The sequence below is a fragment of the Monodelphis domestica genome, chromosome 4 (genome assembly GCF_027887165.1).
Source record: "Monodelphis domestica isolate mMonDom1 chromosome 4, mMonDom1.pri, whole genome shotgun sequence".
In the NCBI taxonomy this organism is placed as follows: domain Eukaryota; kingdom Metazoa; phylum Chordata; class Mammalia; order Didelphimorphia; family Didelphidae; genus Monodelphis; species Monodelphis domestica.
The window spans coordinates 357,906,437-357,934,020 of NC_077230.1; the positions used below are offsets into that span (position 1 = coordinate 357,906,437).

The window sequence follows — 27,584 nt, forward strand, 5'->3', positions numbered from 1 at the left end:
CAGAGATAGCCTGGTCAGCTTGCTCGGCTTTCCTTCATTTCTAGGACTAGAGTCCTTTTTCTCTGGTGCCATTGTAATCCTGACTTTACTTCCATCTCTCATAGTCCATTGGACAAGGTACTCTTCCTTTCCCTGTTATATATTAAAGTATTTCCCTTCCTTTTCCAAGTTTATATATCTCTATCTACATCCCCTCTGCCTCATAGATGGAGCTTCCCTCAAAGATCTGCCTTCCTCAAGTGTTTCCTCTCTATAGGAAAAAGCCGAGCAAGCTAGGACCATGGCAGTTAGTGGGGGGAGGGGGAGAGGAGGGGAGACTCTGACCTGTTCTTCTCCTTCCTTTCTATAGCCATGGGTATAAATTGTCCTGAACACATTGAATTCCTAACCTTGGGCCAGCTGCTTTCCTACCCCCTGCTAGAACACCGAGACCGAATCCATCAGGTAGGACTGAGGCTAGGATTAGATGATGATGCAAGTTGACATTGCTTAGGCAAAGTCAAAGTTAGCTTTTAAAGCCCCCAAATCATCAATATTAAGTCCATAGCAAGTTCTGCGAGTATGAATGGGAGGTAGGCTACCTGGGTCCCCCTTTGAAGATGTGAGTAGGTAAGAAAGCAGTGTATTAGAAGCTAACCAAAGAGGGCTAATTAAGAATATGTCACTCTGCGCTAACCTCTAACTTCATGTCCTTTTCTGATAAGGTTATTAGTTTGGTAGATCAGAGGAATGCCATAGTACCAATATTTCTTAATTTCAGCAAATCATTTATAAATTGTCATTTGATATTATTCGTTAGAAAAAAATAACAAAGTCTTCTGGTTTTCCTTGTGGGTTAACATAGTAGAATAAGAGGTTGAAGACAATATAGCCAGGTAGTTAAATGAATTGATAGCTGCTTTTAAACAATTGCATTCAAAGAATGTTGATCAATGGTCCAGTGTCAAACAAGAATGAAACCTTCAGTAGAGCACACCAGGGATCTGTTCCTACTCCCATTTCATATTATCAGTGCTTTAGATTCAGACAAAGGTTTACTTATAAATTTTGCAGATGACATAAAGCTGAAATAAATAGCTAAAATATCATTTGGATGACAGATAATAAAGATGATAAAAATGATAGCTTTGAATTGTACCTTAATATTTACAAAAGCCTTTCCCATTCATAATCTCACTTTCCCCCCTCACAATTGCCCATATTGTCAGGGCAAGGATTATTATCTACATTTCACAAAGCAGAAGACTAATTTTCAGACAGATGATTTGCTCAAGATTGTCTGGTGGACTTTCCACCACTGGAATACTAAACTAAAAACTTCTAGGTAAATTTTAGCAAGGACAAACAAAGTTATATGTGTAGGTTCAAAAAATAAATCATATAAAGAGTGAAGGTAGTTTTTTATATATATATGTAAGGTAATGATATCTATTTTGAATGCATGGAGTTTCATGTTTCTCTGGGACATCTAGTTGGAGATATAAGATAAAAGCTCAAGAGAGATTGGAAAAAGAGATAAATATACATATAGAGGTTTGCATCTACATAGATACAACTTACTGAAAAGTCTAATGTGATCTTGGACTCTATTCGTAGAAGCATAGTGTCTTATGGGAATAAAGCTTTGTAATTTTGTTCTAATCAGACCACATTTGAAATATTGTGTTCATTTTTTGGTGTAAACTTTTAGAAAACACATTTGCAAATTGAAGTACTTCTGGGTGATAGGAACAAGGAAGGTTGAGAAACATATGTGAAGTTCTTTTGAAAAGACTGTTTAAAGAGGGTGTACTAGCTCTTTTCAAATTTTTGAAGAGTTATAATATGGAACACAGGATTAACTTGCTCTGCTTCTCCAGGAGGGCTGACCTAGAAGCAACAGGTGGTAATGATAGTTATTTAAATTTCAACTTTTTTAGGAAGAATTTCCCAAATAATCAAAGTTGTCAATCATTAAAATAGGCTGCTTGATAAAATAATGAGCTCCCTGTTACAGTAAGTATCCAAGCAATGCCTTGAATAACATCTTTCAAGAATATTATAGAGAGGAGTCCTTCATTGGGAAGGATATTGGGCTTGATGGCTTCAAGACCTTTTTCAACACTGAGATCCTATGATTCCAGATCTGGATGAGTGAGAATGAGCGCTGCCAGTATCAAGAGACTCTGCAGCAGCTACAGCAGACTTGGGAGGACCGACAGCTCCGCCTTCTCAACTTTATGCTTTGTGTGCCCTACGAGCCCCCTGTCTTAGAGCGCAAGCGACGATCCAAGGCCCGCAGCCAAAGCCAATGCCAATGCCAAAAACAGCAAACGGAGTTGGTGGCCAAAGACAGTGGTACCTATATCCTGTCTGGTAATTCTTAGCATGACCTAAACCTGAAGTTGTCTTAACTAGGATGTAGTCTCCATTTTTCCATAGCCTTTAACAGGGACCTTGCTACCTTATAAAGCAGCCCATTCCATGGATAGACAGTCTTGAGTGTTAGAAAATTCTTCCTAATACTAAAATATGGAACATATAGATAATATATCTGTTATTTCTAGTTTTGCTTTCCAGGACTAAGAAAAAAATAATCATTTTTGCCTATCATTCCTATTGTGGCAATACATGGGTCTTTTCTCCAGGATACTAGGAAGTTCTCTTACAGGCCTATACCACACTTTTGTATTTATTCTCCATTTTCTGCACTAATTCTTACCTTTTAGAAATGTCTTTTTAAAATATGTTGGCCAATTATTTCCTTGTGTGGTAACATCAGCCTTTTTTTTTTTTGGATTACTCTACCTTTTCTTCTCTCCCAATTTTTAAGTCTTTGTTTTTCTGAATTCATATCTTCTGGGCTGACTTTTCCTGTAGAATTTTAGGTTATAGGATCCTCTCTTTTTTTCTGAATTCCTTGAAATCTTTTGCCCCAAAATGTAGCCTGCTTTTCAGACCACACCCAGCTTTCCACTCCTTCTAGAACATGAATTCTAGGATGAAATGGTAATTTCCATTCTCCTGTCACATTTCTACTTCAACAAAAAGCTCTTCCTTTGTAGTCAGAATAAGGCCCAAAATTAGAGATGCCTTCATTGGTTCCTCCAAACCTAGAAGGAAAAAATTGTCATCAAGGATAACATTATTAGGCATTAGCTTATGTATTAGTTCTTCTGCTTCTGGCACAAAGAACTACAGCAGACATCTAGACAATTGAAGTCAACTATCACCACTATTATCATGCCTCTTTTTCAGGTTTGTGAAATCTTTTTCTTACTCCTCACTTCTTTCTTCTTTTCTGTGTTGGCATTCTCTAGTACATTCCACTAACGATATTGTTTCTATTTGTTTCCATTTGGTATTCACATAAATACATTCCACAGTTCATTGCCTCTTGGGTTTTGGGATTACCTCATGTGAATAAGTCTTTTTAATATATAATGTTTTCTTATCCCTTCTGCCCCAATTTTTTGCCTATCCTGTTCTTATTAAAAAATACACAAACTATCTAGAGCCATATTCCAATCATTGGTTCTATCCAATCCATAGGTTCTATAAGTTTTCCTAGGTACCAAGATTTAGTGATATAAATAACACCAAATTTGCCTCATTGATTCAAAGAAGCATTAAATATCTACTAAGTACAGGTAACTATACTAAGTTCTAGGGGAATTAGATGCCATCTCTGCTTTCATGATGCAGAGTTTAGTTTAGTAGGCAAGTAAGGCACATATACAAATAGCCATAATATAAAATCATCCATGAGAAGAGTAAAAGAAGTACAATCTCTGTGAAGTTTGAGTTAGATGGAGAGGTAAACAGAGACTGCTTAAAGTAGGAGATAGCGTTGGATTTGCATATCTCTAATCAAGAGTGAGTTAGGATATTTTTATATGATTATTAATAGCCTTGATTCCTTCATCTGAAAACTGCTCATTCATATCCTTTTTCTCCATTTTTCAATTGGGGAATGGCTTGTATTCATAGAAATTTTACTCAGTTCTCTATATATTTGAGAAATGAGATATTTATGAGAGAAATTTGTTATAAAATTTAGTTTTTTTGGTTATTTTGTTTTGTTTGGACAAAACCTTTTTAATGTAATATAGTCAAATTATTTGTTTGACATCTTGGAATGTTCTCTATCTCTTGTTTGGCCATAAATTCTTCCCTTTTTTTCCATAGATCTGACAGGTAAACTATATGGTATCAACCTTTGTCTGGATCAGTGATGGCAAACCTTTTAGAGATGGAGTGCTAGGCCCTGCCCCCACCCTGCCCTCTAGACCATGCCCCCCCCCCCAGAGACCACATTCTGTGCCCTTCTCCCCACTGAGTGCCGGGTGCACCACGTTTTCCCCTCCTTAGTCCACCCAGGGGAGGGAGGAAGCACTGCTGGGCAGGGGGGTGGGTGATATAGTCAGGCTTGGGGAGAGGGAGAGGGGAGCATCCCAGCTCCCTCTGGCTTTCTAGTTAGGAACTCTGGCAAACTCTGTGTTGCAGGGACAGGAGCACTGGGTCCTTGGCATGCATGGCTGGAGAGAGGTCTTAGTGTGTCATGTCTGGCATAAATGCCATAGATCTGCCATCACAAGTCTAGATCATATACCCATTTTGACCTAGGATATGAGACACTGATCTATCCCTGGTTTCTGCCATACTATTTTCCAATTTTCCCAACAGTTTTTGCTAAATAGTGAGTTCTTAACCCAAAATCTGGGATCTTTAGTTTTATCAAACACTAGATTGCTAAAATCATTTACCCTTAACATAATCCATTAATCCACCATTCTATTTCTTAGCCAGAACCAGATTGTTTTAATGATTACTATGTTATGATATAGTTTGAGATCTGGTACTACTAGGCCACTGCACAATTTTTTTTCATGAATTCCCTTGATCCTTTGTTCTCCAGATGTATAAGTAATGAATTTAGATAGAATTGTCATTTTTACTATGTTGGTTCAATTTACCCATGAGCAATTAATGTTTTTCTAATTGTTTAGATCTGACTTGCATTTGTGTGAAAAATGTTCTGTAATCAGGTTCATATAATTCCTGTGTTTGTCTTCATTTTGATTGCCTAGCCCTTACTACTCTTCTGCCTCAGAATAGATATTTAGTATCAGTTCTAACATAGAAGTATTTATATTGTCTAGAGTTATGTTAAATGGAATGTTTCTGTCTTTTGCTGGTGAACTTTACTAGAAATACATAGAAATGCTAATGATTTGTATGAGTTTATTTTTTATCCTGCAACTTTGCTAAAGTTATTAGTTGTTTAGACTAGCTTTTAGGGGCAGCTGGGTAGCTCAGTGGATTGAGAGCCAGGCCTAGAGATAGGAGGTCCTGGGTTCAAATATGGCCTCAGACACTTCCCAGCTGTGTGACCCTGGGCAAGTCACTTAACCCCCATTGCCTAGCCTTACCACTCTTCTGCCTTGGAACCAATATACAGTATTGATTCCAAGATGGAATGTAAGGGTCTAAAAAAAGAAATAATAAGCTAGCTTTTAGTTGATTTTCTAGGGTTCTCTAAGTATATGCTTATCATATCATCCACAAAGAGTAATAGTTTTTTCGTTACCTACTTTAACTCTTTTAATTTCTTTTCCTTCTTTTCTTTCTAAAGCTAGCATTTCTAACACAATGTTAAATAATAGTGGTACTAATGGGCATCCTTGTTTTACCCCAAATTTTATTGGGAAGGCTTCTAACATCCTCATTGTAGATAATACTTCATGGTTTTAGATGGATTCTACTTATTTTAAGGAAAGGCCCATTTATTCCTATACTTTCTAGCAGTTTTAATAGGAATAGGTACTTTATTTTGTTGAAGGCTTTTTTCTGCATCTATTGAGATAATTATGTGATTTTATTCATTGTTATTGATATTGTCAGTTATGTTGATGGTTTTCCTAATATTATACCAGCCTCGCATTCCTGGTATAAATCCCATCTGATTATAATGAATGAATACAGATATATTGTTGTAGTCTTTTTGCGAGTATTTTACTTAAGACTTTTGCATCAATATTCATTGAGGAAATTGGTCTGTAATTTTCTTTCTGTTTTTGCTTTTCCTGGCATAGGTAGCACCATATTTGTGTCATAAAAGGAATTTGGTGTAGGACTCCTTTCCCTATTTTCCAAAATAGTTTATATAGAACTCTGGTATTAATTGTTCTTTAAATGTTTGATAAGATTCACTTGTGAATTCATCTGGCCCTGGGATGTTTTCTCAGGGAGTTCTTTGATGACTTATTCAGTTTCTTTTTCTGAGATGGGATATTTTAAGTATTCTATTTCAGGAGGCAACATTTGAGTTGGACTTTAAAATATGGGTAGGAATTCCTTACCTTTCAACCAAGTTTGTAACTAAATGATAAGAGTATGATTTGTGAAAGTTTTAGCATAGAGATGAAAAGCTTCCATTGTGCTTATTGTCTGTTAGCTATAAAAAATATATTTTTTATTTGTTTTGACAAAATGCTTCTTTGAAGTCCTCTAATTAGGTATATCTTATGCACATGTCAAGATCATAAACATTTCTTCTAAGATGTAACAAGAGATACAACTTTGTTCAGTGCCCCTCTAAATATTAATAATAAAAAGCAAAGCATAAAATAGGGAGGAGTATACTCAAAAAGGGTGTTTGTGATTACTTTGGAAGATGTTCACTACAGAATCTAAAAAGAAGAGGGATTGGTTCTCCATAGGACAGGGGTTCCCAAACTTTTTGGGTCCCCATGCTCCTTAACTTTATTTTTTTAAACCTTTACCTACTATGTTAGAATTAATAATTTGTCTGTTCTAAGGCAGAAGAGCAGTAAGGACTAGGTAAATGGGGTTAAGTGACTTACCTAGGGTCACCCAGCTATGATGTATATAAGGCCAGATTTGAACCTAGGACCTCCCATCTCCAGGCCTGACTATCCATCCAGCTACCCACCCCGTTAATATTCAATACACTTTCTCTTACCCCATAGGAAAGAAAATAAATTCTAGGATTTGTTATGTATGTTTAAATGTAAAAGATAATAATAGATAAATTTATTTTTATAACAATATCCTTATGGGTTATGTAATATTTATATTATAATAAACTTGTTAAATATTTATCAGAGCACAGTCAAATTAAATTTTTTATTCAGTTTATCAACTAGCAGTTTTATTCTTGCCATATTTTTGAAAGAGAGGACTATATATCATGTTCTACCTTTAGTTTGTTTCTTGCTTTGGCTTTGAGAAAAAGACTGAGAATCCTGATTCATATAGATAAGTTGTTATAAAAGTTTTGTGAATACTTTTTTTTTTAAACCCTTACCTTCTGTCTTGGAGTCAATACTGTGTATTGGCTCCAAGGCAGAAGAGTGGTAAGGGCTAGGCAATGGGGGTCAAGTGACTTGCCCAGGGTCACACAGCTGGGAAGTGGCTGAGGCCAGATTTGAACCTAGGACCTCCCATCTCTAGGCCTGGTTCTCAATCCACTGAGCTACCCAGCTGCCCCCTGTGAATACTTTTAGTAAAGAGGGAAATTTGTTTCTCTCATTTTTTACAATGTTTATTTAAAATCTTTATATGGGAAGAAGTTTTATAAATTTCAAAGAGAATTCATTTAAAGGCTTACTTGGAAGATCATCATGTGACTTCAGTTAATTTATGATGGGTGACTTTTTCAATGTTTTCAAATTGACAGAGTTCCCATTATACCCCCCAAATTTTGTGACTTAATAGATTAGAAATCAATTCATAAGCTCAGTGGATAGAAAGCCAGGCCTGGAGAGAGGAGGTTCTGGGTTCAAATGTGGTCTTATGTACTTCCTAGCTGTGTGACCCTGGGCAAGTCACTTACCCCTTATTGGCTAGTCCTTACCACTGTTCTGTCTTGGAAAGGACTTAGTATCCATTCCAAGATGGAAGGTAAGGGCTTAAAAAAATCAGATTAGAAATTCTAGTGAAGTTTCACTCAATATAGAGTGAAGAAAGAAAAGAAATACCAGTGAATCATTGAAGCTATGTAATACGTTAAAGGTTCTTCCCAGAACAGCTCAAAATTGATTGTTGGGGGCAAAAGCAGCTGCTGTACGCTATGGAATCATGAAGAAGAGACATAAGGGCTTCTAGGAAAAAGGACCGTTTGATGCTGGACAGAAGAAGAAGAGAGAAATTATGGCAATGAGTGAATTCCTTTTGGGAAAAGGACATAGAAGCAGTCATAAAAACAATGTGACCAATTGGAGAGGTATCCTGTTTTCTTAGAGTTTTCTTAGAGTATATGTGGAAGAGTTAGTCTCCTGAGACTTGACACCTAATGTTAGATATTCTCTTCTGCTGATTCATGAATGGATCATAAAACTTAGAGTTGGAAATTACCTTGGAGGTCATTTAATAGACTATTTAGAGTCAGTTCAGACCATAGAAATGATCTATCATCAAAGCCCTCATTTTAAAGAAGAGGGAATTGAGGCTCAGAGAGTAGGTAGCTTTCCCAAGGTCATCTTGAGAATACCAGGGTTAGGATTCAGACCTGGACCTTAAGATTACAGATCTAATACTCCCTTGATTACACTATTGCCAGAAAGATCTAGAAAACATCTCCAGGGATTATGAAGCCTCCAAACCATATAACGTGGAGAGTAGCAAGTATGATACCAAGGAAAAATAGCAATAGAAGTGTCCGGTTGAAAGCAAGAATCTCCAGGAAGAGGAGCAGCAATAATTATCATTGTTTTAGATGTCTGTACTAGGGATATGTGTAGGAATGTGCAGAGTATGGGTAATAAAAGTGAATTTAAGATCTTAACACAAGGTAAAATGTGATCAAGAAGGTCTTAGGTAGTATTGAAACTTATTGGGATATTTAGTCATCCCTGGAATATTGCAATGGAAGTTTATACTTCATTCAAAAGGAATAGAGTAAATAACAGGCATGGTGAAATGATATTATTTGTCAGCATAATAAACCATGTAGAAGGCCATGAACTAGACCACAGAATAATGGTGAAAAGGATTTGTCTGAGAAGCAAAGGAAAGGGTTACAGATGTGATATTCTGGAAGAATTCAGACCACCTGGCCTGAAGAAAGTAAAAGAAATAGATGATAAGTCTCAGAAGTACAACTCAATGACATAGAAGTAGAATATGGTAGTGATAGGAGACTTTTTTCTTGCTGTAATTTTTTCTGCTAAAAGTAAATTTGCCAAGAAATTGTTGATTTACCTTGCTGATAATTTTATCCTTCACAAAGTAATAAGGAAACTGCTATTCTAGATCTGATTCTGTCCAAGTACTTTCCTCTATTTCCAACTATTTTTTTCTCAGCCAATATACATCATTAAAATTTGAAAAAAGAGCAAAGAAACTAGGGGAATATAAATAAGAAAATTATAAAATAACTAGTAGGAATTTATTGCTTAAATAGGAGTCACCTTGGAATAAAATGACCAGGGGATCTTAAAGTTCTTGACAGACAAGAAGAGAAACAGTAATCATCGTCTGACGTGTACCCTACACTATGGGATAGTTTAGAGAAAAGCTAGGTTGGATCTTATGACATAAGATTCTGTAAGGGAAATTAGTTCAGAAGGATAGGATGCTCTCTTAACAATGAAATTCTGATGACACAGATAGAATTTATGTTAATGAGAAGAAAAGGGAGATTTAAAGAAACCTAACTACATAGATCTCATCTTTGTCAACTAATTTTTTAAAGCTATATATAAGATGGGCTCAAGGGCAGGCAACTGAGAATGAATACCAAAGTGTTATATACATTTCTATAACCAGTCAGGAACAATAAATTCCAGTGCCTAAGTTCATGGACCTGTGCTTGGATCAAGCGCCACTCCTGTACTCTGGAATGTTGTATGCAAGCCCTGTCTAGCCATGAGTGGTGGCCAAAACTAGACCACTTCTTCAAGTATTCCAAGACTACTCCCGGGCTGGCCTCTGCATAAAGCTTGTCCTGGGGTTGTCCCTTCTTCTGTTAAGCCCTTCTCCCACACTATTGGACTTGGAAATTACCTCAGGACTGGGTTACCAAAGGCCCAACTCTTGCCACAGGACTCTCTGGCCACCTTCTACCTTAGATTTCACTGTTGCCCTCCCCTGCTGCTGGGAAAGGGTTAACCATGTGCTAGGTTCTTCCCAGGGCTGCCTTCTTGCCTCAGGTTCTGGAACTGCCCTTTTTTCAGCTCGATGAGCTCTGAGGTTGCCCCTAGGATGAGCTCTTGTCAAAGGCTTCTCAGAGCTGACTTTTGTTAATGTGCACAGCCATCTCCTTTCTCCACACTGGGAACATGTGAGCTCTGGGATGCTCTGTGCTAGGCTCTCCACCTACTCCCATGGTCTACCTTGGAGTTACTGTAAGATTCCAGGGGTTCTTCTGTGTACCCCTGCTCTGGGTAGAGGAACCTACAAGTGATTTTGTGGGGGTATTTTCAGGGGGTCTGTGCCCCTTTAGATCATGGCAAACTCAACCATCTACCTCACGTAACATTTGTGAAACAAGAATCAAACCATGTCACTTCTTTACTCAATAATCTCCAATGGCTCCCTTTTGCCTCTAGGATAGAATGTCAACATTCATAGCCAATGTTTAAAGCCATTCACAATCTAGTCAAGCCTCTCTTTTCAGATTCATAATAGATTTACCCCCCTTCATGCACATAATCTATAATTCAGGCAAATTGATCTTGCTATTCTTCACAATGCCATTCCCTCTCCTGTTTTCATTCTCTTGCACAGGTTATTCCTCCTCATGTTTAGTTTGGCTTCCTTCGCCTTGTCTGGCTGGGTAACCTTGACAAGTGGCCTCTTGCAGTAGCTTGGGCTGGTGGTCTTTCTCTATCTCCAACTTATACTAGTAAAAAATTATAAATTAATATACAATATCCAAGAGATTTTTAATCATATAACACTTTCAGGTATTTTTTCCACACACATCACTGAAATTTCAAAAAAAGAGCAAAGAAACTTAGGGAATGTAACTTTTTTTAAAACTCTAAAAGTAACCCACAATAGATTTTATGGAATTTAAACCCCTAAAAGTTCTGGGTTCTCTCTTCCTCCCACCTACTTCATTAAGACCCTAGGCACAGATGGTGTAATTGATGTACTCCTGCTTTAGGGTGAATTTTCTGTCCACTTGAGAGCTGGGTTCCCTTCCTAAACCCAGTCTTTATCCCTACCTCCCAGTAGCCAAGTATCTCCCATGGACCTAGAGGGGACATGTTTGGGTAAGGGGTGACTGGAAGAAGAATGGGGCCCTAACTAGTTGTACCTTGCCCAAACTATTCTGCATGTTATTTTTTATTTCCAGATAACGATAGCCTACAGGATGGAATTAAAGAAAATCTGCAAATGCTGCTCAAAATCTTGAACTCCCCTTATGCTGGAGATATTCAGGAAAAAGCTAAGGAATGGGTGACCATCTTTCAGGGCCTACGTGAGTACTAAGGGAGGGTGTGTGTGTGTGTTTTATAAGGGGTATGGGAATAATCTGAGAGAGTAAGAACCCTTCAGGAAAGGAAGAGAATCTATGAATCTAAGGAAATGAGAGTCTCTGGTTACAGCTCCCATGTTATAGATGTCAGGGACTGACACACCCGCTTGTTTTTAACTCCACCAGCCATTAAAGAGAACCTTTATTGTATCTAGGGGCAGCATAGATAGAGAGAATTGGGCCTAAAAATCAGGAAGATTCATCTTCATGAGTTCGAATCTGGCTTCAGACACTTATCAGCTATATAACTCTGGGCAAGTCACTTAACCCTGTTTGCCTCAGTTCCTCATCTGTAAATTGAACTGGAGAAAGAAATGGCCAATCATCCCAATATCTTTGCCAGGAAAACTTAAGATAGGGTCACAGAGAATTGTACATAACCGAAATGACTGAATAACAACCCCCTCCCCCAAATACTATATCCAGAGAGGGGTAATCAAGATAGAGGTACAAGTGTTATTTTCTGTTATTAACTGGCGAACTAGTCAAAAAGGCGTTAAACTTTAAAAAGGGGAGGGAGATGGGAGGAAAATACTGATAAAGCAGATACCAAAAGAGCAACAGCTATGACATAATAACTAGCTTATATGTGTATGTTTATATACATATATTTAGCATATATAGCTTACTGTGTGCCAAAGATTCTGCTAAACACTTTAAAAATATTATCTCATCTGATCCTCATAACAACTCCAGAAGGTAGATGCTATTAGTATTCCCAATTTACAGTTGAGGAAACTGAGACAGACAGAGGTTAAATGACTTGCCCTTTGCCCCACAGCTCTTAAGTATCAAAAGATTAGATTTGAGCTTGGGTGTTCCTGATGCTAGACCCGGTACTCTATCCACTATGCCACTTAAGTGGCATGAGAAGCAAAACAGAAGCAAAAGTACTTAGTAATTCACAGAAAGTAATGAGGGGGAATAAAAGCAGAAACAGTATCCATGGACTCAGCTATCTATATGAATATGAGAAAAACATTAGTAATGAAGATGAGTTAGAGCTCTTGACATAAGATCAATACCTTGATAGTAAATGTGGTCTCATAGTTGACACTGAAAGTTGGTGGGATGCTTATTATGACTAGAACAACAATGGAAAATGCACCTTTGTTTAGAATGATAAGATTAAGAACAGAATAGGATAGGGGTAGAATTTCATGACATAAAACTGTTTACGGGTAAGGAAATCCACACAGCAAAGAGAAGAAACATTAATGAGAATGTATAGATGACAACAGATGATATTTTGGTGAGGAATCTCTTACCAAAGCTAAAATAGGCATGTCTGTATGAATGACTAAGAGTTTCTAAGGTAAGCCACAAAGTTGGCCAGAGGTAGGTTCAGTGTTGGGGGAAATAAACTACTTGGACACTGGATATCTCTTTCACTTTTCTGATAATAATCATCGGATACATTTTTGACTTGCCAGTTTCTTTTTCCAGAAGGTAGACTTACATGGTCTCTTCCTAAGGAAGTTCCGGTTATTTTTACTTCACCAATTTGTCACTCTTCAGAATCAGGCAATGAATTGTATTTGTGATAGAGAGGAAATTTCAGTCATTCTGAAATGAACTCTAGATTTTGGAAGAAATTTTAACGAGTTCATAAAAAATATAGGTAATATGTCATGATACAATATGCTAAAGAGAAATTAAATCAACAACAATAGGTTATTGATAGTATAATTCTGATGACAGTATAACCTAAACTCTGGTCCAAGGAAGATTTATGAGACCATGGTCTCATAACATATCTAGTAATATACATATATATATACATATATATATATAATATGACATAATATATTTATAAATATAAGTATACCTTGAAGATATTGCAGGTTTGGTTCCAAACTGAATATTGCAATAAAGCAAGTCCTGGGATTTCACATTCACTAGATTTACTATTATTTCTAATAAGCAGCTGGAGTCAATTGTATTCTTATGTTGCAGTCTGTTTATGGCACAATGGAAGTCACTCAGAAGTGATTTTTCCCTAGTCCTTGGATAGAAGGATAGAAGGATAGAAGCTCAACCTTCTAGCCCACTGGTGTTTTTAAATGTTTTTATTGTAATTACTATAAAAGAAAAAAGGGACTAGATTTTGAGGAAAAAGGGAAATATGTGATTTCCTGGTTTGAGTTTTCCTTCACTCTCAGGGATAGGGGAGCCAAAATGGCAGCCAAAATAAATTTTGTAGGAATTTTGTACTTGTAGGAAATCTGACACGGGGGCAGTCCAGTGTCTGACATCAAAAGGCTGCTTCATCAAACCTTAAAATAAGTCTTGGCACAAATTCTCCTCAGTCCCATAGGGTTTGGTGGTCTCTTTGACCTTGTGCTTCCTGGTACTGTACAGTGGCTTTTTTGTGATCCCTTCTTCAGACACAGAAATCAGACACAATTATTAATTAAAGTCCCATAATATTTTATAATCAATGGCAAGTTTCTATAGTCTAAAGCTTTTGGATATGCATAGGTATTAGGGCTAATAAAATCAAATATCCTATTACAAATAAAAAGAAAAACAATAATAAAATTTTAAAAATCAAAAATTCATCGTCCATGATGATGTGTCAGCCAAAACAGTCTCTAACTTGTCTATAGACTTTTATAATGGTATTATCTTTGATCCAATCATAGGAGGAGTATAATTTTTTTTAAAAATTGCATGTGATAGGATACATCAGTGTTGATGGAAGGTACTCATTTTTTGTGTGAGCAATGAATCTAAGAGTCCTTTTCTCCAGTTTTGATAGCTGTTTGAACTCAGTAATGTTCTCTGGGAACAGGAGATATTCGAGATAGACGGGAAACTGTTCTTTCAGAGTGTGGGCCATGCTTTTCAGCACATACTTAGTCACCTATTTATTTTTAAAATTTAACTATTAAATTTCCTGCAATTCTACTTCCTATCTGTGGTGCTACCCTAGTGTGTGCTAGCTAGAGTCTCACAAGGCCTAGTGGGTGGGGTGTTCTAGAGAAAAAACTTGGTGTAGATACAGATATGCCCTAATTAACTAGTCTTTGTATGGAGGGCAGCTAGAAAATCTTAGCCTGAGATTAAATTTGGGAGGGAAAGCAAGAAAAAGAAAAAGCTTTCTATTTGAGGGAAAATAAAACACATTTTCCTATAGGAAAAATCCTAAATTTTAGCTTAGAGGTTTGGTTTGGTTTGATTAGAAATGCATCTTGTACTCATAATTATGAGAAGCATATTATGTACGTCGATTTTTATAGTATTACCTTTAATATTAAGGTATAACATATCCATTTACAGACTATTGTAAAATATGGTATAAGTTATTAGTCTAACCCTGACATCCATTAGGCTGCTTTCCAGTTTTCCTGGTAATTTTTATAAAATGGGGAGTTCTTTCCTAAGTAATTTATATTTTCTCATTGACCAAATACTGAGTTATTGAGTTACATTGTTTTTCATTCTGCCTTGTCTATTCTATTCCCATTCATTCACCTTTTTTTAAAGCAATGCTAGATAGTTTTGATGACTCTTACTACATTATAATATAGATTGAGGTCTGGAAATACGACTTTCTCTTCAACCCTATTTCTATTCATCATTCCCCTTGATATTCTAGACCTTTTGTTTTTCAAAGTGAATTTTGTTACCACTTTAACTAGTTTTATAAAACATATCTTTGGTAATATAAGTCTCCTTATTCCTACCTTCTCTCTTCCCCTCAACTTAAAGCTCTATCACCCTCCCATTTGTTACTCCTTTCCTTAATTTTGGATTTTTGATTATTAGTTGCCCTTTTTCTTGTTTTTATCTAGTTTTAGAATTCTTCCCTTTTACAGGGGTCTGTCCAGCAGCCCCTGTGAGAATCCAAGGTCCCTCTCCCAGATGTGATGTCATGGTCTAAATGAGATGAGAAACACTCTGCATTCAACCCACGTATGCAGGCATCACACACAGTGCTCTGCCATAGTATCGTGGTTTGTTTATTACATAGGTTTTCAGATACATACACACAATCAATTCTCTACATATGTGACATTCTACAATTTGATTGGATATTATCAAATCACCTAAACACTCTTGTGATATTACTACAACAAAGCATTCTGTGATCATTTACTAGGTTTCTACTACACACTGATAGATATGATTAATGTGAATAAAGCCATTTATAGGTTAGTACCCCTTGACCTGCTGAGAGGATCATTGTGCTTTTGGTCAGCTTTCACTATCCATCATAATTGCTTGGGAGATGAACAACAAAACATATTCATACCTAGGTGTGAGGGCTTAAGGCAGACCAGTTTTGGGGTTTTCTTCAATTTACAAACTCCATTTTTCTTGTGTTACTTTGAAGTGCCTAGCAATGCTGTTTGGCTTCTGTTCCAACAAATTCATTGGAGGGTGGTAACTGTAGGAGAAGATTCATTATAGTACTCAAGCTTTTTGCTGGTGTTTATTGTAGGGCCTTGGAGCATGTTTTGTGCTTGAAAAAGGAAGGGTCATGGGCAGTAATCTTTGGGTTTTAATTCTATAACTGCAATCTTTTCGGGGTAATAACCTAGGGGGCTTAAAGTAGGATATATGTTTATTGATCCTATAAGTATTTGCTCTCATATTATTTCTCCTGTATTGGGGAGAGAATAATAATCATAACAAGTCCATTGGTGGGGAAAATTTGGGGAGAGAAGTCACAGAGGGGGATCAGCGGGGGGGCCTTCATTCTGGGGTCTGCTTTGCTGACCTTCCTTCCTTGGATCATGACCTTGTCAACTGGTCTAGGTATGATGGTCTCTGGCATTCTTTCCTTTTTCTCTCCATCAATTTGTTTTGTTTGTTAGTTTTAAATTTTTCATTTTCTAATTTTTCTTCTTTCTTTCTCTTCCTTTTCCCATTGTTTTAGACTTCTGTTTTTTGATTCATGACCTTATAGTTATTTAGTTCTTTATTCTCTATGTTCCTCATATTAAAAATTTTAAGTTCATAAGAAACTTACAAGTTTACAAGAAACTTAAGAGTTTCTTCTATTGCCTTGTGGATCATTCACCTGCTTCCCTTTTTTTCTGTTGTTCCTTACTTTTAGAAATATCAGTTCCTGCAGGTGATAGAGAGGATACTGCTACATGGTAGGATTCATACTATATCTCTGATAGTGCAGTTCATTATTGACCTTTTCCCTTCTCTTGGTAATTTTTCAGGAGGACTTGGGTTCAAATCTAGTCTCAAACATTTCCCAGCTATTTGACCCCAGGCAGATCACTTAACCCCAGTTGCCTAGCTCTTACAGCTCCTCTGCCTTAGAAAAAAGACTTAGTATTAATTCTAAGATATCTAATATATTTTTCAAAGTTATAATGGAGATAAGAAAAATCAAAACACAAACTCAGAAGAAAACAACAAAATCAAAAGTACCATATCCAAAGCCTTAAAGAAAAATGTGAATTAGTCTTAGGCCCCAAAAGAATTCCTGTGATTGATCAAAAATGATTTTAAAAATCAAATTAATTATAATAAAAATTGGGAAAAGAAATGAAAGTGATAAAAGAAAATTATGAAAAAAAACTGACAGCTAGGTAAAGGAGACACACCAAAAAATACTGAAGAAAATAACATCTTAAAAAACAGAGTAGAAAAAACCACCACAGAATAGACCAAATTGTAAAAGAGGCACAAAAAACCATGGAAGAAAAGAACTCTTTAAAAAAGTAGAATTGGCCATTGGAAATGAGATATAAAAACTCATTCAAGAAAATCATGCTTTAAAAATTAGAATTGGGTAAGTGGAAACTAATGAATCCATGGCACATTAAGAAACTATAAGAATTAAAAATTTAGGGTTTTGACTAAATATGAGAATTCTAAAGTAATATTGTGGTCACCAATTTAAAAATATTATAGCTTAAGTCAAAATGACTTTTAGCAGCTTTATTTTCAAAGAGGTGGAAAGAGTGAAAGTGGAAAAATGTAAGAAGAAGGTAGAGAATTGTCTAGCCTACCATACTAAGTGCTGCTCTGGTGTGTGGCTCAGCCCTGGCAGGACAAGGCTTGATAATCTTGATCTCCACTTGAAGTTGTGGTAGTGTCTTAAGCCAGGAGTCTCAGTGGTGTCTTCAGCAAGGGTTCCACCAATGCAGCCTCCTCCAGGAAAGGAAGGCATCTCTGGAACCAATCTCTCCAGAAACCAGGAAAAGGTCAGCTACTCACTCAGCAAGCCGATGCAAGATCCAGGGAAAGAGTCTCCCCCTTCAGTCCAACTCACCAACCCAGAGTGTCCAAAGACAAACTCCAAAGGAGGAGAAATCCCCTTGGACAGGAAGCTCAGGACATTTTATAGTCCTTTTTATACATCACTTCCTATCCCTTCTCCATTTTATGGGAACCAATCACAGTCTTTCAATTTGCCTCGCACTGCCCAAGGGGAGTAATGGTAGCCTCTTGAGGTGTGAGCTTACTCTAACAAGTGACTGTGAATTCTCTTACTTTGTGCTAAGTAGGGGTGCTTTGAATTCTTGATTTGTTTAGCTTAAAAAAAGCAAGGGGAGAGTTAATCCTATCTTCAGAAAACAATAAAACAAAAAGAATGGGAAAATAGAAGAAATTCAAAATACCTCTTTGGAAAAAATGATTGACCTGGAAAATAGATTCATGAGAGGTAATTTAAGAATTATCGAACTATCTGAAAGCTATCAAAAAAAGAGACTAGATATCATCTTTCAAGAAATTATCAATGAAAAGTGCCCTGATATTCTAGAACCAGCAGGGAAAAAAGAAATTGAAAGAATCCATCCATCACCTCTAGAAAGAGATCCCAAAATGAAAACTCTTGGGAATATTTTAGCCAAATTTCAGAGCTCTGAGATCAAAGCAAGCAGCCAAAAACAATCAATTAAAATATTATGGAGCCACAGTCAACATAAGATTTAGCAGCTTCTACATTAGTGGATTAGAGGACCTGGAAATAATATTCTTCTGGAGGTCAAAGGAGCTAGAATTATAACTGAGAATCACCTATTCAACATAACTGAGTATAATCCTTCAAGAGAAAAAACTGATATTCAAGGAAATAGAGGGCTTTCAAGCTTTTCTGATAAAATAACAGAGCTAAGTAGAAAATTTTACTCTCAAATATGACTTAAGAAAAACATAAAAAGGTAAACAAAAGATAAATTACAAGAGATCTAATAAGGTTAAACTATCAACATGGGAAGATGATACTTGTAATTGCTAAGAACTTTATCATTATTAGGACAGCATACATAGAGGGCATGGTTGAGAGTTTAATATAATAGTTGTAAGGAAGAGATTACAACATCAGTGAGATTGGCAAGCAGATGCAAGGAATGGAAGCTTGAAGGACTATATCAATCAAGGAGAGAAGGGAAGACTCTACAGAAGAATCTGGTCAGGAAGACAATTACGAAAGTCAGCATCTGAAACTGATCACTTCTCTCCTGAAACGTGGAGAAGGAGCTAGCAGGCAACTGCTCTGGATTCCTGGCTAGTGACTTAACATTAAAAGGATTGGAGTATTAGCTCTGAAGATCCCTTTCAATCTATCAACAATATCCCCTCAGAGACAAATCAACTTTACTTCTTTATATTGAATTTCATAGTAGATTAGGGAGACCATAAATTGCCTCTTCCCTATCCCAACTCCCTAACTTTTCTTCTTTAAAAAAATTTCTTTTAGAAAGTACTATGGTGTGAAATTAGTCTTTTGAAAGCTGCTGTTAACTTACCACCTGAGAAAAGATGTTAGGACCAACTGAGAGAGAGCCAGGAAGTGGATGGGGGGAAGGAGTGAGAATCCCAGCTTCTCCTCTAACCTATTTCTTAGTGTCACCACTCCAGCACTTCTCTTACCTTAAATGTCCTAGTGAGGAGCCTCTATTACATAGGGTAATGTCCTAAAAAATAAAATTGAAGGATGAGAAAAAGGGAATTCACTGAAGAGAGAAGGGAGAGGCAGAATGGGATGAATTAGCTCACATAAAAGAGTTGCAGAAGAGTTTTTACAGTGGAGAAGTTGGGTGAGGTGGGGGAGGTGTTTGATCTTTACTTTGGGAATAATAGAAATCTTACTCTAAAGGAAATCAGGAGGGGGAAGCAGATAAGGGTTGATAGAAGGGAGTGCAAAATGAGGGATGGACAGGGTGAAAAGAGAGAGAGAATAAGGTAAATGGGGGAAAGGAAGGAAGGAAATACACAGTAATCATAACTGAAAAATATAAATTTCAGTAATAATAAAGGCCTCATTTCTTAAATACGTAAAAAAAAGAGTCTTGGCAAAGATACCAGAGGGGTTTGCCATTTCCTTCTCCAGTGGATTAAGACAAGCAACAGTTAAGTGACTTGCCTATAGTCACACAGTAGGTGTCTGAGGCTAGAGTTGAACTCAGGTCTTCCTGACTCTAGGCACAGTGATTTATCTAATGAACCACTTGGCTGCCTTCTTCATCTGTTATCCTTCTAATTCCCCCTTCTACTCTTTCCCTCCTTTTTCTTTGTTGAGTGAAATTTATTTCTGCAACCAACTCTGTGTGTATTCTTCCCTCCTTTTATCAATTCAGATGAGAATGAGGTTCAAGTTTCAGCTGCTCTTTCCACCCTCTCCTTTGATATCTACTTGCAGATCTTGGTCATATGAGATAAATTTCCCTCACATTCCTTTCCCTCTTCTTTCCCATTTAATAGATTCTTCCCCTCTTTCAATTCTTTTTTTAATATCAAGATAAAATAAAATGAGATTTCAAAATAAAGAAAAAATTTAAATATGATCAAGATACAATAGAACCACTGCCAGTCTTTGTTTAATTGGACTTTCTCCTATCACTCCTCATGAAGATAAGATTCACAGGGGAGCATATATATCCTATTATCCAGGGATAGTCTCTTATTGTTCATTTGGATTTACCTTATTATATTTCTTTTAACTGATGTGTTTGGTCTTCAAAGTTACAATGCAATTCTTCCATTATCTGATTTTTTTTCTCTGTAGGATTATGCTTAAATTTTTCTGGATAAGTTATTCTTGATTGTAAGCCTTTGCCTTCCAGAATATTGTCATTACAAATTATCCATTCCTTCTAGCTGCTTGGTACTTGAATTCTTTCTGGCTGCTTGCAGGATTTTTCTTTGATTTGGAAACCACAGATTTTGGGTACAATGTTCCTGGAGTTTTCATTTAGGAGTTTCTTTCCAGAAATGACACTTTTTTTTTATTTCCACTTTGCCTTCTAATAAATCAGGGTAGTTCTTGAAATATGATGTCTATGCCCTTTTTCAGATAGTTTGATGATTCTTAAATATTTCTTAATATTGGAACATATTGGGTTCTTTTCCTTTTTTCTTAACTTCCTTGGAAAATAAACTTGGCAATGATATATCTGATTCTAAGCATAGACACAATTTTATAACTCTTGGTGCAATTCTACATAGCTCTTAAAAATGATTGGATCAGTTCATAACAGTGCATTTAATATACCCATTTTTACACATCCCCTTCAACATTTGTCACTTTGCCCTTTTCTCATTTTAGCCAGTCTAGTGGCAGTGAGGTGATATCTCAGAGTTGTTTGGTTTAACATTTCTCTGATCAGTCATGATTTGAAGGATTTCTTCATATAACTAACTATATATGAAGTTGATTTCTTTATCTGAAAATTGTCTATTCATATCTTTTGTCCATTTCTCAATTGAGGGATTGCTCTTATTCTTATAAATTTGACAAAGTTCACCATATATTTTAGATTTGAGACCCCTGAGCGGCTGCTCTAATTTATTGTGTGATTTTTTTATATGTATGTCATCTATATAGCATTGCTATCTGTCATCAGCTTTTTGGTGGATTCTCTAGGATTCTTTAAGTAGACCATCATATCAGCTGCAAAGAGTGCCTATTTTAATCCCTTCAATTTATTTTTCTTCTCTAATTGCTACTGATAGCATTACTAATACAATGTTAAATAATAGAGGTGATAATGAGCATCCTCATTTCACTCCTGATCTTATTGGAAAGGCTTCTAACTTGTCCCCATTGCAGATGATACTTGATGATAGTTTAAAATAAATACTACTTATTATTTTGAGGAAAGGCTTTTAATTTCCAATGTTTTCAATAGAAATGGGTATTGAATTGTCAAAGGATTTTTCTGCATGTATTGAGATAATCATGTGATTTCTGTTTGTTTGGTTATTGATATGATCAATTACGCCAATGGTTTTCCTAATATTAAACTAGCCTTTCATTCCTAGTGTAGATCCCACCTAGTCATAGTAAATAATCTTTGCAATAACTTGCTGTAGTGTTTTCAATACTATTTTATTTAAAATTTCTCCATCTATGTTCATTAAGGAGATTGGTCTGTAGTTTTCTTTCTCTGTTTTTGGTCTGTCTGGTTTGGTTATCAGTACCATATTTGTGTCATGAAAAGAATTTGGCAAGGCTCCTTTGCTTATTTTGTCAAATAGTTTGTTAGAATTGTTCTTTAAATGTTTGATAGAATTCACTTGTGAATTCATTTGATCCTGGGGACCTTCTCTTAGGGAATTCTTGATGGCCTATTCAATTTCTTTTTTTGAGATGGGGTTATTTAAGTAATCTACTTTCTCTTTTGTTATTCCAGGCAATTTATATTTTTGTAAATATTCATATATTTTTACCTAGATTTCCATATTTATTGTCATATAACTGGACAAAATAGCTCTTAATAATTGCCTTAATTTCCCCTTCGTTAGAGGTGAGATTGTCCTTTTCATTTTTAATATTGTTAATTTGATTCTCTTTTTTCTTTTCTAAAATTACATTAATCAATACTTTATGTATTTATTTATTTTTCTTTTTAAACCTTTACCTTCCATCTTAGAATCAATACTGGGTATTGGTTATAAGGCAGAAGAGTGGTAAGGGCTAGGCAATGAGGGTTAAGTGACTTGCCCAGGGACACACAGCTGGGAAGTGTCTGAGACCAAATTTGAATCTAGGATCTCCCATCTCTGGGCCTGACTCTCAATCCACTGAGCCACCCAGCTGCCCCCTACTTTATTTATTTTATTTATTTTTTCAAAGAACCAGCTCCTAGTGTTATAATTAGTTCAATAATTCTTTTACTTTCAATTTTATTAATTTCTCCTTTGATTTTTAGGATTTCAAATTTAGTTTTTATCTGAGGATTTTTAATTTTTTCTCTTTTTAGCTTTTTTAGTTACATGCCCATTTTCAAAGTAGTATTTTCAGGAAAATTTGTATCTCTAAAATAAAAGCAAGAAAATGTGGATTAACTAATTGGGCATGCAATTATAAAAAATTAGAAAACCAACATGTTAAAATATTTCCAATAAAAAATCAAAACAGAAATCTTGAAAATCAAAGGAGAGATGCACAAAATTGAAAAGAAAATATATTGAAATATAGAAATAAAAATAAACCATTGGCTAATTAACAACAACAACAACAACAAAAATAAGAAAACTAAATTACCAGAATGAAGAACTGTGACTTCATAAACCAGTGAAGATGAAATAAAAGCATTTTAGGAACTATTTTCCACAAATATATATTGATAAAACTAATAATCTTAATGAAGTAGATAAATATTGGCAAAATCATAATTTGCCAAGACTAGTAGAACAGGAAATAGAATGCTTAAATAAATGTAACAGAAAAAAATTGAAAAAGCAATAAATGACCTCCTAAAGGAAAAAATATCCAGAATCAGATAGATTTATAATCTAATTCTGGCAAACATAAAAAACAATTCCAATACCATACAAATTGTTTTAAATGACAGGTAAAAAAGGGATCTCACCAAATTTCTTCTATGACACAAATTTGGTCCTGATACAGGAAAGAATCAAAAGAGAGAGAGAAAACTATAGGTCAATTTCTTTAATTAATATTATTGCAAATTTTAAAAATAAAATGCTAGCAAGGAGATCACAGTGGTATCAAAAAGATCATACATTATGATCAAGCTGGATTTACTTCAGGAATTTGGGGCCAGTTCAATATTTGTAACAAGCAAAATTGGCCATATTAACAATAAAACCAATAAAAATCATTTATCAATAGATACACAAAAAAGCTTGTCACAAAATATAACAATTATTACTGTTAAAAACTCTTTAAAGCTCAGAAATAAGTAGAGCTTTCCTTAAAATGATAAATCATTTGTATTTTAAACCAAGAAAATGTATTATTTGTAAAGGAGAAAAGCTAGATGTCTTTCTAATAATTCAATAAGGCAATGCAAGGATATCCTTTATCACCATTACTATTCAATATTGTACTAGCTATGCTAGCTACAAAAATAAGGCAAGAAAAAGATATTGAATGAAAAGAAATAGACAAAGTTGGGGGAGGGGAACCTACTACTCTGCAGATGATGTGATGGTTTACCCTAGAGAGGCAAATTTTTAAAAATAATGAAAGAATTACCAACTTCAGCAAAGTTGAAGTATATATAAAATATTTAAACACACAAATCATCAGCATTTCTCTGTTTTACCAACAAAACCCAGCAGGGAGAGATAAAAGAAGAAATTCCAATTACTATAATTACAGACAGTATAAAACACTTGAGAATTTACCTGCTGAGACACACAAGAACTATGTGAACACAATTATAAAATACTCTAAACATAAACAAAGACATCTAAATAATCAGATAAATATAATCCTTATGTTGTATGATTAATGCTGGTTTGGGTGGAGATGAAGATGGCTATTTCTACAGCGATAAAAGTATAACACAGCTAAGGTGAAAAGGAAGAGTGGACACAGGCATAGATCACAAAAGCAGTGGAGTAATACTGATCTCATACCCCTGGGCAAACATGTTTCCATAAACAAAAGAGCCTATAAATAGAGAAAGATAATGTAAAAATATGTGTCCCTAGACTTCCTAGAGAGAAGCCTTTGAAACAAAAGGCAGCCAAGACAAGGAAAATTCTTATTTGCCACAGGTGAAAATCTAGTCTAGTACTGAAAAGAGCCCCAAACTGGAACCCTTTGCAGCAAAGGGTTCCTTCCAGTTTGTTACTCCTCTTGCTCAGCATAGTTCCTTACAAGTAGTCACCATTCCCTCTCATATAAGTTGGATATATCTGTCGTTCCTTAGGGAGGGGTAGTATCTCTGGTATGGAGGGCTTGTCGTGCCCTCCTAGGGCAGCTCTCCAGCCTCTGACCCCCACCTGACACCCAGCTCTCACTTGTGGCTCCCAGTAGCTGCTAGCATGCGGCAGGGGCCACACCCTGGGCAACGGCTTCAACAGGCCGGCTAAACCTTGTGAGGGTAGCCATCGGGTCGTCGACTCCTGGTAAACCAGTGCTTTGCTCACCCAGCATGTGAAGACTGCTTCGGCCAAACAGACGGAAGAAACCAATAAGAAGGTTCAACAGCTGAGATGGCGACGCAGCAAAGCACTGTGGAGTGCTCAGGGCGTGTTGGAGCACAAAGGACAACACGCCATCCAATGCAGCTGAGGAAGTCTCCAGGTGTAACGACTTTTCGTGCCACTGGACCCAGGCTTCCAACGCCGAGAGAGTGGGACTGTCTCTGTGCATCGGCTTTTCCACTTAAATCTCTTTCACGCACAAGTGTCTTTGTGCACACTCATCTATCCTAACCCCGTCCACCCTCTTCAGACCTGCGGTGATGGGGGAGTGGCGACGCAACAGGTGGAGGTGACCACTGGCAGTTGTAGTCACGATCCTGCATGTAGGCGGCCCACGGACCAGTGGTCGCTCGGTTCTGTAGGGCAGCAGGGACGTTCGGCAGCATCCTGGGCGACTGAGCAGCCCTCTCCAGGACAGCACTGCTCACCCTAATCAAGGGAGGGGACTAGAAAAGGTGTCCCAAACATTGCTGCCTTACAAACACCCGGTCAGCACACTGTGGCTGGCGGGTCATCCCTTTAAGCGGTCTAAATCAAAGGAAACATAATACAAAGAGACTCCTACTAGGAGCATGGAACATCAGGACATTACAGGTTCTCCACCGCAACAAAACTGTTTGGCCTGACTATCAGCCTCAGCAAAACAGAGGTGCTGTTCCAACCTGCACCAGGGAGGCCAACGAACCAGCTGTGCATTACAATCGACTGCCGCAGCTTTCTAAAGTCAACACTTTCAAGTACCTGGGCAGCACCATCGCCAACGACGGGTCCCTAGACCACGAGATTAATGCCAGGATCCAAAAGGCCAGCCAGGCACTCGGGCGGCTGCGCTGCAAAGTCCTCCAACACAGCGGTGTAAGCACTGCGACGAAGCTCAAAGTGTACAACGCAGTGGTCCTCAGCTCACTCCTGTAAGGTTGCGAGACATGGACACTGTACCGGAAGCACATGAAGCAGTTGGAGCAATTCCACCAATGCTCCCTCCGGTCAATTATGAAGATCCAATGGCAGGACTGAATCGCCAATCAGGAAGTCCTCGACAGAGCCAACTCCATCAACATCGAAGTCATGGTCCTCAAAACCCAGCTACGATGGTCTGGACACGTCATCCGCATGGACCCACAGAGAATACCAAGACAGGTATTCTATGGTGAACTGTCAGCAGGACTCAGGAAACAAGGTCGACCAAAGAAAAGATTCAAGGACCAGCTAAAGTCCAACTTGAAGTGGGCTGGCATGACACCAAAGCAACTAGAACTCGCTGCCTCTGTCAGAAGCAGCTGGCGAACCCACATTAACCATGCCGCCACCACCTTTGAAGATGAGCGACGTCGACGTCTTGCCGCTGCGCGTGAACGCCCACACCAGGCCACACCTGCACCTCCCGTAACAACTGGAGTCCCATGCCCCATGTGCCACAGGCTCTGCGCCTCAGCCTTTGGACTCCAAAGCCATATGAGGGTACACTGTAGATGAAACTGCACAAAGACAATAGTCATTCTCGATCACCGAGAGACTACGATATATATATATATATCCTTTTGGTAACAATGAATAAAGAGTTAGACTTGGGATCAGGAGTCCTGGATTTGAATCAAGCCTTATACTCTTTCTAGATTTGTGGTCACCAACAAATCAGCTTCTGAGGGCCTTGGTTTCCTTATCTCTTAAATGGGAATGATTTTTTTTCACTTACATTGTTATTATGAGGATAATGGTTTCTAAATGTTAAAAGCATTGTGTAAATGAGTTATTTTTGTTCATAGGAAATTTAGCACACTTATATAACTATTTGGGCTATGTAAGAGTCCTGCTTCTCAGATTCAAACCTATGCCCCCAAATTGCAAGGATCAGTCCAAAGGGTCACTGACCTGGATTGGAAATTTTGCAAGCACTGAAAGCTTACACGTCTCCATCCTGGGCTGCCTATGAGACCCAGAAATTAACATTCCAAGAAAGCAGCACCAAGACTAATGTAGACATTAACTCCAGAATTGTATAGACTCTGGCTCTAACATAAAGCTCAAAGTCAAGAATCAGGCTTGAAGAATGAGTTAACAAAAAACAACTTTAAAAAAAATCACCACAAGAAAACTATTATTGGTTTTATTATTATTATTATTAGTTGAGTTAAATTCTGAATTTCTGTGGTTCTAAAATATTGAAGACTGTTGAATAGATATTTTATGGAGAATTTATGGAAAGCTACATAAAAACAGTTCAGGATAAGAAAGTGTAAGGGCTAGAAATTTGCAGTGGTGGAATGAGTATCCACAGTAATGATATAATGGATTTATTGTGATTCTACATCCATATTGCAACCTTCATTCTTGGTTACCCTGTGTGTTTTTCTTTATAAATAAACTGATTTATATATAATTTATTTTGGTCTTCAATAAAATAAAAAGGAACAGTGGGACTGGGTCTGCTCTCTCACTAATTCTTAGTGCCCCAACGACCCTATCTCATATCTACTTTCTCTCATAGATACCTTAATGGAGGTTTGGGTGGTTTTCCAACAGAAGTGGATTTTTCTGAATAAAATTATCTATGAGATGAAGATCCACTTCCCTACCCCAGAGCTGGTGAGTATATGGGATAGGCATATTGCAAAGCAAATGAGGAAAGGAACACTGGGCAGAGCTACTTGGCTGAGCCTTCTCTGCTTCCTCTTTCTCTTTTCTTTACCATTTTTTTAAACCTTCTCACCTCTTCTCT

At 36.9% G+C, this 27,584-nt stretch overlaps 1 protein-coding gene across 1 annotated transcript in view; it reads left to right on the forward strand.

Annotated features, from left to right (window-relative positions):
• The window catches only part of DNHD1 (dynein heavy chain domain 1), a 195,269-nt gene that overhangs the window by 97,920 nt on the left and 69,765 nt on the right, over positions 1 to 27,584 (forward strand). Inside the window, exons 19-22 of the mRNA XM_056795113.1 lie at positions 350 to 444; positions 2,124 to 2,355; positions 11,306 to 11,431; positions 27,354 to 27,451. Coding sequence (XP_056651091.1) covers positions 350 to 444; positions 2,124 to 2,355; positions 11,306 to 11,431; positions 27,354 to 27,451 — 551 coding nt within the window. The remainder of the gene's footprint in view (positions 1 to 349; positions 445 to 2,123; positions 2,356 to 11,305; positions 11,432 to 27,353; positions 27,452 to 27,584) is intronic.